The 12,705-nt window shown below is 37.1% G+C and overlaps 1 protein-coding gene across 15 annotated transcripts in view; it reads right to left on the bottom strand.

Moving 5' to 3' along the window:
* Positions 1-12,705, bottom strand: part of ALG6 (ALG6 alpha-1,3-glucosyltransferase) — an 86,973-nt gene that overhangs the window by 48,713 nt on the left and 25,555 nt on the right. For all 15 annotated transcript variants that reach the window (XM_023549507.2, XM_023549508.2, XM_064282081.1 and 12 more), the window contains one exon: positions 11,592-11,676. In XM_023549507.2, coding sequence (XP_023405275.1) covers positions 11,592-11,676 — 85 coding nt within the window. The remainder of the gene's footprint in view (positions 1-11,591; positions 11,677-12,705) is intronic.

Raw genomic sequence — 12,705 nt, 5'->3', positions numbered from 1 at the left:
TCCATGGGGAAAATATTAAATGACACGGGAAGCATCAAAAGAAGATGGAAGAAATACACAGAGTCATTATACCGAAAAGAATTAGTCGATATTCAACCATTTCAAGAGGTGGCATATGATCAGGAACCGATGGTACTGAAGAAAGAAGTCCAATCTGCTCTGAAGGCACTGGCGAAAAACAAGACTCCAGGAATTGATGGAATATCAATTGAGATGTTTCGATAAAGAGATGCATCACTGGAGGTGCTCACTCGTCTATGCCAAGAAATATGGAAGACAGCTTCCTGGCCAACTGACTGGAAGAGATACATATTTATGCCTATTCCCAAGAAAGGTGATCCAACTGAATGTGGAAATTATAGAACAATATCATTAATATCACACACAAGCAAAATTTTGCTAAAGATCATTCAAAAAAGGCTGCAGCAGTGTATCGACAGGGAACTGCCAGAAATTCAGGCCAGTTTCAGAAGAGGATGTGGAACCAGGGATATCATTGCTGATGTCAGATGGATCCTGGCTGAAAGCAGAGAATACCAGGAGGATGTTTACCTATGTTTCATTGACTATGCAAAGGCATTCGACTGTGTGGACCATAACAAATTATGGGTAACACTATGAAGAATGGGAATTGCAGAACTCTTAATTGTGCTCATGAGGAATCTTTACATAGATCAAGAGGCAGTTGTTCAGACAGAACAAGGGGACACTGATTGGTTTAAAGTCAGGAAAGGTGTGCATCGGGGTTGTACTCTTTCACCAGACCTATTCAATCTGTATGCTGAGCAAACAATCTGAGAAGCTGGACTCTATGAAGAAGAACGGGCATCAGGATTGGAGGAGGACTCATTAACAACATGCATTATGCAGATGACATAATCTTGCTTGCTGAAAGTGAAGAGGACTTGAAGCACTTACTAATGAAGATCAAAGATCACAGCATTCAGTATGGATTGCACCTCAATATAAAGAAAACAAAAATCCTCACAACTAGACCAATGAGCAACATCATGATAAACGGAGAAAAGATTAAAGTTGTCAAGGATTTCATTTTACTTGGATCCACAATCAACAGCCATGGAAGCAGCAGTCAAGAAATCAAAAGATGTACTGCATTGGGCAAATCTGCTGCAAAGGGCCTCTTCAGAGTGTTGAAGAGCAAAGATGCCACCCTGAAGACTAAGGTGCGCCTGACCCAGGCCATGGTATTTTCAATCACATCATATGCATGTGAAAGCTGGACAATGAGTAAGGAAGACTAAAGAAGAATTGACGCCTTTGAATTGTGTGTGGTGTTGGCAAAGAATATTGAATATACCATGGACTCCCAAAAGAAAGAACAAATCTGTCTTGGAAGAAGTGCGGCCAGAATGCTCCTTAGAGGCAAGGATGGCGAGACTGCGTCTTACATACTTTGGACATGTTGTCAGCAGGGATCAGTCCCTGGAGAAGGACATCATGCTTGGCAGAGTACAGGGTCAGCAGAAAAGAGGAAGACCCTCAACGAGGTGGATTGACACAGTGGCTGCAACGACGAGCTCAAGCATAACAACGATTTAAGGATGGCTCAGGACTGGGCAGTGTTTCGTTCTGTTGTGCATAGGGTCACTATGAGTCGGAACCAATTCTACGGCACATAACAACAACAACAACACAAACGCATACGTTGCCAGAGCTACTTGAATTAAACACTTAACACTGATGACTTTTACTGCATGCAAAATATGCCTCAATAAATTTAATTTAAAAGAAGAAAAAGAAACTCAGATCAACATGAAGAAAAAAAAAAAACTCCTTAGAGAAGGAATAAATGAAAATAAAATAAAATCTTTTATTTTTCTTATCTTTAATTGATCTAACAGATTTCAACATGTATTTTTGGGAGACGCAGCTGATTTCGTAACACATATAAAGTGTTCAGTTAAAACCAGAGAAGGCAGGAAAAGAATGGAAGATTTAAAAAAAGAAGAAAGAAGAGGGCAATGAATAGAAAACAGTTACAAATACGGTCTATATTAATCCAACTTTTATCAATAATTGCTTTAAATGTAAATGGTCTAAATACATCAGTTAAAAGAGACTATCAGAGTGGATTAAAAAACAAACTCAAGCATATGTTGTCTACAAGAAACCCACTTTAAATATAAAGGCACTGATAGATTAAAAGCAAAGGGATGGAGACAAGATAAAGCATATAACACTAATCAAAAGAAAGCTGGATAGTTATATTAATTCCAAACAAAGTACTTCAGAGCAAGGAACATGATCAGAGACGAAGAAGAGCAATACATAATGATAAAGGGGTCAAGTCTCCAAGAATGCATAACAATCCTTAATGTGTACGCACTTAGCAAGAGAGCGTCAAAATACGTGAAGCAAAAGTTTATAGCACTGCAAGGAAAAATAAGACTAATCCATTATTATAGTTGGAGAATTCAATACCACTCTATTAGTAATTGACAGATCCACCATGCAGAATATCAGTAAGAATACAGTTGAACTGAACAGCACCATTAATCAATTGGATTTAACTGACATTTATGAAATACTTCATCCAAAAATAGCAGAAAAAAAATTCTCAAAGTCACATGGAGCATTCACCAATACAGACCACATTCTGGGCCTTAAAACACTCTTTAACAAATTTATTGTTGTTGCTGTTAGATGCCATCGAGTAGGTTCCGACTCATAGCAACCCTATGCACAACAGAACGAAAAACTAACTGGTCCTATGCCATCATCAAAATCATTGTTATGCTTCATCCCGTTGTTGCAGCCACTGTGTCAATTCATCTCATTCAGGGTCTTCCTCTTTTTGGCTGACCCTCTACTTTGATGTCCTTCTCCAAGGACTGAGCCGTCCTGATAATATATCCAAAGTATTTGAGACATAGTCTCACCACATTTGCTTTTAAGGAGCATCCTGGCTATGCTTTTTCCCAGACAGATTTGTTCATTCTTTTGGCAGCCCATGGTATACTCAATACTCTTTGCCAACATCATAACTCAAAGGTGTCCATTCTTCGGTTTTCCCTAGTCATTGTCCAGTTTTCCCATGCATATGAGATGACTGAAAACACCATGGCTTGGGTCAGGCACACCTTAGTATCCAAGGTGACAGCTTTGCTTTTTAACACTTTAAAGAGGTCTTTTGCAGCAGATTTGCCCAATGCAATGCATCTTTTGATTTACTGACTGCTGCTTCCATGGTTGCTGATTGTGGATCCAAGTAAAATGAAATCCTTGACAACTTCAATCATTTCCCCATTTATCATCATGTTGCTTACTGGTCCAGTTGTGAGGATCTTTTTTTTCTTTATGCTGAGGTGTAATCCCTACTGAATGAAGACTGTGGTCTTTGATCTTCATCAGTAAGTGCTTCAAATCCTCTTCTCTTTCAGCAAGGAAGGTTGTGTCATCTGTATAATGCAGGTTGTTAATGAGTCTTCTTCCAATCCTGATGCCCCGTTCTTCTTCATACAGTCCAGCTTCTCAGATTATTTGCTCGGCATACAGACTGAACAGGTATGGTGAAAGGACACAAGCCTGATGCACACCTTTCCTGACTTTAAACCACGCAGTATCCCCTTGTTCTGTTTGAATGACTGCCTCTTGATCTAGGTACAGGTTCTTCATAAGCATAATTAAGTGTTTTGGAATCGCCATTCTTCAAAATGTTATCAATAATTTGTTATGATCCACACAATCGAATGCCTTTGCATAGTCAGTAAACACAGGTAAACATCTTCCTGGTATTCTCTGCTTTCAGCCAAGATCCATCTGACATCAGCAACGATATCCCTGGTTCCATGTCTTCTTCTGAATCCGGCTTGAATTTCTGGCAGTTCACTGTTGATATTTTGCTTCAACCGCTTTTGAATGATCTTCAGCAAAATTTTCCTTGTGTGTGTTATTAACGATATTGTTTGATAATTTCTGCATTCAGTTGGATCGCCTTTCCTTGGAACAGGCATAAATATGGATCTCTTCCAGTCTGCTGGCCAGGTAGCTTGTCTTCCAAATTTCTTGGCACAGACGAGTGAGCACTGCCAGCACTGCATCCATTTGTTGAAACATCTCAACTGGTGTTCTGTCAATTCCTGGAGCCTTGTTTCTCACCGGTGCCTTCAGTGCAGCTTGGGCCTCTTGCTTCGGTACCATCAGTTCCTGATCATACACTACCTCCTGAAATGGTTGAACATCAACCAGTTCTTTTTGGTATAGTGACTCTGTGTACTCCTTCCATCTTCTTTTGATGCTTCCTGCATCGTTTAATATTTTCCCCATAGAATCCTCCAACGTTACAACTCAAGGCTTGAAATTTTTCTTCAATTCTTTCAGCTTTAGAAATGCCGAGCGTGTTCTTCCCCTTTGGTTTTCTAACTCCAGATCATTGCATATGTCATGATAATACTTTATTTTGTCTTTTCACGCTGCCCTTTGAAATCTTCTGTTCAGCTCTTTAACTTCACCATTTCTTCCATTTGCTTTAGCTATTCGATATTCAGGAGCAAATTTCAGAGTCTCTTCTGACATCCTTTGGTCTTTTCTTTCTTTCCTGTCTTTTTAATGGCCTCTTGCTTTCTGCATGTATGATGTCCTCAATGTCATTCCACAACTTGCCTAATCTTCAGTCATTAGCGTTCAATGCGTCAAATCTATTCTTGAGATGGTCTCTGAATTCAGGTGGGATATATTCAAGGTTGTATTTTGGCTCTGGTAGACTTGTTCTAATATTCTTCAGCTTCAACTTGAACTCTCATAGGGGCAACTGATGGTCTGTTCATCAGTCAGCCCCTGGTTCTGACTGATGATACTGAGCTTTTTCATCATCTCTTTCCACAGATGTAGTCAATTTGATTCCTGTGTAGTCCATCTTGCAAGCTCCACGTGTTTAGTTTCCATTTATGTTGGTGAAAAAAGGTATCTGCAATGAAGGAGTCACTGATCTTACAAAGCTCGTTCATGTGATCTCCGGCATCATTTTGATTACCAAGGCCATATTTTCCAAATATCGATCCTTCTTGTTTCCAACTTTTGCACTCCAATCACCAGTAATTATCAGTGCATCCTGATTGCATGTTCAATCAATTTCAGACTGCCTAAGTTGGTAATAATCTTCAATTTCTTCATCTTTGGCCCTAGTGGTTGGTTTGTAAATTTGAATAATCCTATTAACTGGTCTTTCTTGTAGGCATATGGACATTATCCTATCACTGACAGCATTGTACTTTAGGATAGATCTTGAAATATTCTTTTTGACGATGAATGCAATGCCATTCCTCTTCAAGTTGTCATTCCTGGCATAGTAGACTATACGACTGTCTGATTCAAAATGGCCAATAACAGTCCACTTCAGCTCACTAATGCCTAGGGTTATCAATGTTTTTGTGTTCCATTTCATTTTTGACAATTTCTAATTTTCCTAGATTCATACTTCACACATTCCACATTCTGATTATTAATGGAAGTTTGCAGCTGTTTCTTCTCATTTTGAGTCGTGCCACATCAGCAAATGAAAAGTCCCGAAAGCTTGACTCCATCCACGTCATTAAGGTTGACTCTACTTTGAGGAGGCAGCTCTTCCCCAGTTGTATTTTGAGTGCGTTCCCACCTGGGGGTTCATCTTCCAGCACTATATCAGACAATGTTCCACAGCTATTCATAAGGGTTTCACTGGCTAATTCTTTTCAGAAGTAGACTACCAGGTCTTCTTCCTAGTCTGTCTTAATCTGGAAGTTCAGCTAAAACCTGTCCACCATGGGTGACCCTGCTGGTATCTGAATACCAGTGGCATGGCTTCCATTTTCACAGCAACACGCAAACCCCCACAGTACAATAAACTGACAGACGCATGGGGGTTAACAAATTTAAAAGAAAAGAACTCATATAACGTATGCTCTCAGGCCAAAATGGAATTAAACTAGAAATCAGTAACAGAAAGCTAGAAAATCTTAAATTATTTGGAGATTAAATAAGGCACAAATAACACATGGGTCAAAAAAAGTCTGAAGAGTAATTTAAAAATATTTTGAGCTAATGAAAATGAAAATACCACTTATCATAAGGATGCAGTGAAAGTAGGGCTTAGAGGAGACTTACAGCATTGAATGTATATATTAGAAAAGAAGAAAGATCTAAAATCAGTAATCTAAGCTTCTACCTTAGGAAACCAGAAAAAGAAGAACAAATGAAACCCAATGTAAGCAGAAGAAATAATAAAAATTAGAGCAGAAATAAATGAAATTGAAAGCAGGAAATCCATAGAGAAAATCAACAAAACAATAGCTGGTTCTTCAAAAAGATCAATAAAATTGATAAACCTCTAGCCAGATTAACCAACAAAAAATGAAAGAACACACTTTCATCAGAAATGATAAAGGGGATCACTGCTGACCACATGGACATTAAAAAAGTAATAAAGGGATATTTTGAACAACTCTATGCCTACAAATTTGATAGGTTAGATGAAATGGACCAATTTCTTTAAAAGATACAATCTACCAAAATACACAAGGAGAAACAGATAATCTAAATAGGCCTATATCTATTAAAGAAACTGAAGCAACAATTAATAACCTTCCAAAACAGAAAGCACCAGGCCCAGGTGGTTTCACTGACAGATTATACCAAATAGTTAAAGAAGAAATGAAACCATTTCTCTTCAATTTCTTCTGGAAAACAGAAGCAGAAGAAACACTTCCTAACTCATTCTAGATGGTCAGCACGACGTAAATACCAAAACCAAACAAAGACATTACTAGGAAGGAAAATTACAAACCAAAATGTCTCATGAATATGGATGCAAAAATCCTCAACAAAATATTAGCAATTTCAATCCAAAAATGTATAAAAAGAATTATACACCATAACCAAGTAGGATTTATTCCAGGTATGCAAGGATGGTTCAATATTAGAAAATAAATTAATGTAATCCATCACATCAACAGGCTAAAGAAAAATCATACGATTATATCAACAGATACAGAAAAACCATTTCACAGAATCCAATGTGCATTCATGATAAAAACTGTCAGCAAACTAGGAATAGAGGAGAACTTCCTCAACTTGATAAAGAATGCCTACAAAAAACCCACAGCTAACACACTTAATGGTGAGAAACTAGATGCTTTTTCCCTAAGATCAGGACCAACACAAAGATGCCCCCTCTCACCACTCGTATTCTACATTATACTGAAAATCCTAGCTAATGCAATAAGAAAAGGAAATACAAGATACACAGATAAGTAAGGAAAAAAATAAAACAGTCTTTGTTCACAGACAACATGACTGTCTATGTAAAAACTCCCAAAGAATTAACAAACAAACCTCCTAGAATAGCAGTTATAGCAAGGTTGCAGATAACAAGGTTAATAACAAAAGTCCATCGCTTTCCTATATACCAGCCATTTACATTAGCAATAAAAAGCATTAAATACATGGGTATAAACCTCATAAAACATATATAAGATCTACATGAGAGAAACTACAAACCTCTGATTAGATAAATCAAAGAAACTCTAAATAAATGGAGAGATAGTTCATGTTCATAGATAGGAAGACTCAATATTATTACTCTAACAGTTCTTCCCAACTTGATCTGTAGATTCAATGCAATCCCAATGAAACTAAGTTATTTTGTGGATATTGTCAACTTGATTCTAAAACTTATATGGAAAAGCAAAAGATTCAGAATAGACAACTCAATATTGAAGAAGAACAAAGTCAGAACACTGGCATTACCCAACTTTTAAGACTTACTATAAAGCTACAGTAATCAAGACAGTGTGGTAATGGCAAAAGAATAGACAAGTCCATCCAATGAATAAAACAGAAGCCCAGAAAGAGACACACAAAAATACGGTCAACTAATCTTTGACAAAGGAGGAGAGGCAATTCGATAAGAAAGGATAGTCTTTTCAGCAAATGGTGCTCGAACAACTGAACATCAACATGCAAAAAAATAAATCTAGATACAGACCTTGAAGTTTTCACAAAAATTAACTCAAAATGGATCATACCCATAAAGAAAAAAAAAAGGATATATCTGATGACACAGACATCAAAATGTAAAATTTTTATATGACAAAAGACACCATACGAAAAATTCAAAGGCAAGAACAGAGAGGAAGAAGATACACAGACCCTTATATAAGGAAAGGAATTAATACGTAGAAAACTGTGTGGTCAACAGACTTTAAGGTGGCCCCCATGAATCCCATCTCTTGGTGTTTATGCCCTCCCCTGGAGTATGGACAAGACTTTCAACTTGCTTTTAACTAACGGAATATGGCAAGGGTGATGTGATTTCACTCCAATGATTATGTTATATGTATATATAAGACTCTGTCTTGCTAGAAGCTGTACTAAAGAAACTTCCTCTCACTGACTTTGAAGAAGCAAGCTATCATGAGTAAGTTGCCAGTGGAGAAGCCCACATCATAAAAACCTGAGAGCAGACTCTAGAATCTGAAGACGGTCTCCAAAAAGCAGAAAAGCCCAGAGACTTGCAGCTGCAAGAAAATTAATTCTGCCAACAACCTGAAAGAAGTGGAAGAGGATCCTTCTCCAGTTGAGCCTCTGGTAAGACTGCAGCCAATAACTGAATTGCAGCCTTCTGAGGCCCTGAATGAAGGACCAAGCTAAGCTTTGCTGAAACTTCTGACCTAAAGAAACTGTGATAATAAACGTTTATGAGTAGTTACTATTTCTGGTTATTTGTTATAGCATAGAAAACTAATACAACTGTTTATTAAAAATCATAGAAATCATTACGAAAAAGCAAGCCATCTATTATAAACATAAGGAAAAGATACAAACAGTCAATTTTGAGAAGAAATATAAATGATCAATAAGCACAGGAAAAGATGCTTAGCCTCACAAGTACTCAAGGACATGCAAATTTTAAAATTCTGATATTATTAAGTGTTGGTAAGGTTACGGGGAAAGAGATACTCTGGTGTTGGTATCCATTAAAACTATCTCCTTCAGAGATTCCATTTGTAGAACTCCATCTAGAAAAAACGTGTATATGTTCATAAAGGGAAATATACTTTATTTAATCATTTTCCTTCTGTATTAGTTTCCTAGGACTACCATAACAAATTACCACAAACTGGGTGACTTAAAACATCATAAATTTATTCTCTCACTGTTCTGGTGGTTAGAAATCCAAAATTAAGGAGGCCATGCTCCTTCCAAAGCCTCTAAAGGAGAATCCTCTCTTGACTCTTCCAGCTTCTGATAGGCGAAGGCGTTCCCTGGCTTGTGGCAGAAAAATTCCCATCTCTGCCTCCATCTTTCCTCTTTACCTGTATATCTCTTTTTTTCTTCTTATAAGGACATCAGTCATATTGGATTAAGGGCCCACCCTACTCCACTTTGACCCCATCTTAACTAATTACATTTGCAATGACCCTATTTCCAAATAAGGTCACATTCTGAGGTTCGAGAAAGACGGGAATTTTAGGAGGACAATATGGAACTCATAACACCTACAAAATGGCATTTAGAGTGTCTCAGATTTCTCATTATTACAAACAATGCTGAAATAAACAGTCATTCCCACCAACCCTCTTGATTTACAAAATTTCAATTTTGTTTAGAAAGCAATATGCTCAGGGAAGCTGGACTCTTCCCCCAGCTCCAGATACAAAACCATGCCTGCACTGAGCCAGGCATTTCTTTTTTGCTAATAATTGTTTTAAAGGTGGAAGTATTTTGCTCCAGGACAAAAAGAGAGGTAGAAGGAAGGTCTTCTTGCCTTCAGCATGGTTGTATAAATTTGCAATGCCCATAGCCCTGGAAGTCACCTCATATCCACAGGGTAAAAAACTTAAGATGAAAAATCAACATACTAAGAAGAAAGAATGGCAGAGAGGAAAGACAGGAAAAGCCTGAAACCTTGACAGCTACCACTGAACCACTTCACCAGCCCAAAGACCTACCGATGGTTGCACAACATTGTAAATAAATTAATGTCACTGAACTATATACTTAAAAATGTTTAAAATGACAAACTTTACGTAATATATATTTTCCAATTTAAAAAATCATATGGGGGGGGCATAAAAAATAGCCTCAGCAATTATCACCTTAATCTACCTTTCAAGCAAAAGAAAAAACATTAAGAATGTGTCAATAATCTAAATAGTTGATACTCTTTAAATTGATGTCTGAGGATCTGAAAGATGCTCAAAACAGAACAATAAAGAACAGTGCCAAATATTTAGCTGGTCTCTATTTGAAATGCTCTACACTCTAACTAGGGTTGCTGCCAACCAATTAAATATGAAGTTCAGTACGAAGTTTTTTCATGAAACTCTGATGAAGGAGTTACATAAGAGTAGTGACCAAAGCTATCAATAGAACAGTACGAACAGTTAGCCAGTCTAAAAGAGAATAACCTACTAAGCGTCCAAAAAGTCAGTAAGCAATATCATTACTAGAACATTTTCAATAAAAATGACAGGCAGTTATTGAGAAGCTGCAGCCACAGCCAACATTTATTGACAGCTCACTATATACCAGCCATTGTTCTAAGTGTTTTACACGTATCATTTTATTCAAGCCTCCCAACAACCCAGTGAAATATGTATTCTTATCGTCTCTACTTTACAAGTGATAAAGCTGAGGCAAAGAAATATTTGTCAAAGGTCACGCAGCTAGTAAATGGTAGAGCTAGGATTTGAATTCAGGCAGTCTTAGTATCTACACTTCTCACCACTAAGCTATTGCTTTTTACACCTCATACATTCCTAACAGTGCAACACTGGGAAACTTCCAGGTAGACTTAGACATAAAATTAAAGCTAATCAACGTTGTTCATGAGATTAAGAGCAATAACAATTAATAAAGACTTCCATGAAATTCTCTGAGTTCTGAACAACAGCAGGTTCTATATATACTGTACCATGAGACCAGTGAAGGGCAGAGCTGGCCTCCTCCTTTGTAACACACAGAGAAAGCTGTGGAAATGACATGGTGTGGAAAAGAACATTTAAACATTCATTCAACAAATACTTATTGAGGATCTCCAATGTGCCATGCCTTATACTAGACGCAGGATATTCAAAGATGTTCAAACCAAAAGAACACATTTGAATTTTTTGGAGTTCAAAACAAATCCTGTTATTGTAGGCTTCTCCCCTTGGCCCTGTTTCAGCTCCACAAATTTAGCCATCTGCTACTGCCAAGGCTCTCTTCTATTTTTACCTCTGGCTATAATAACAGTGATTTTTAGTGGGGAAAGTGGTGGATGAACGGAGAAAGAAGAAATACTTTTAGCCCATGATGGTTCCACAGAAGTCCAGAGGAACTTCTGAGGCATGCAATAGTGTTCTATCAACAAAAGTTCTAGTTTAGTACCACATCACAGCTGGTAACTGAGTATACGGGTAACTTTTGGGATCATGAACTTTCAAACAGACCTAGGAAATGCAAGGCAATATATAAGTGGCATCAGTATGCAGGAGATGACGATGCTCAAGATGAAGAAAATACATACTTTCCTTTTAAATTTAAAAATACCTTCAAATAATCTATATTAACTGATTATGATAAACAACAGAATTAAGTTGAAATATCCATACCATTGTCTGACTGGTAAATTAAAAGTAATTTCTTGCCAGTGTCTCTGCGCTTCATAATCACCAAACATAGGGGGTTTTCCAGCACCTAAGATGAAAGGTAAAAAGAACAAGACACCAATATACTTTAGCATGTCAGTGATTTTTTTTTTTCCTTATGGAACTTTTCTAAATTACAGAGGCAGTATAGCTTAGAGAAAAGAACTAAAAACTTTGAAGTTAGAGAGATGAGGTCTGAGTCCTAGACCTGCTACTTAGTGACCATGTGACCTGAGGCAAATTACTGAACATCCTTTAGCCTCAGCACATTAAAAACAATATCAATACTACCTACCTAGAGGACTACTGGGATAAATAAGACAATGGATATGAAATAGCCAATATAGTACCTGGCACATACTAAACATTCAATTAATAGAAGCCACTGTTAATATTAATAATACTAAGGTGTCTGAGTATTTTTAGTTCATGAGAGAAACTTTCAACTATAAGGTCCAATAAGTATAACAATAATTAATATCTATAAGTTACAAAGGACTTTTACAAACTAAATATAAATAATGTAAGGTCAAGTACAGAACTAAAAACAGACTAGCACACTTTACAAAGACACTAGTTAGATGAGGCTTTGCTGTCAAATTAGTTATAAAAAAACTTTCAATTTCTAGGAGTCCCTGGTTGGCGCAAATAGTTAATACGTTCAGCTAACCTAAACGTTGGAGGTTTGGTTTATAAAGCTGTTTTTTTTATTTCAAAATTGCAAATAAGAGATAACACTTATAATAGTTAATGTTTCATAGAGCCAACTAGGTACTATGTACTTTATAATTCTATGAAGCAGGTGTTATTATCCCCGCTTTACAGATTGAAAAACCAGAGGTACTACGGTTACCTAGGTAATAAGTAGCAGAGTCTGGATTTGAACCCTGGGAGATTAGATCCATAATCCATGCTCTTAGATCCTATTTTGTATTGCCTTACAGCTTGGTAAAATAGGCTATTACCTTAACTCACTTAAAGTTATATAAACGTAATTCCATTCAGTAAATAGTAACCACCTACTATTTAGTTAGCAATTCATTACAAAATTGTGAGAAGGCCCAAAGAGGTACAGTGA

The sequence above is a fragment of the Loxodonta africana genome, chromosome 3 (genome assembly GCF_030014295.1).
Source record: "Loxodonta africana isolate mLoxAfr1 chromosome 3, mLoxAfr1.hap2, whole genome shotgun sequence".
Taxonomy (NCBI): Eukaryota; Metazoa; Chordata; class Mammalia; order Proboscidea; family Elephantidae; genus Loxodonta; species Loxodonta africana.
This window is presented reverse-complemented; position numbering and strand designations above follow the sequence as displayed.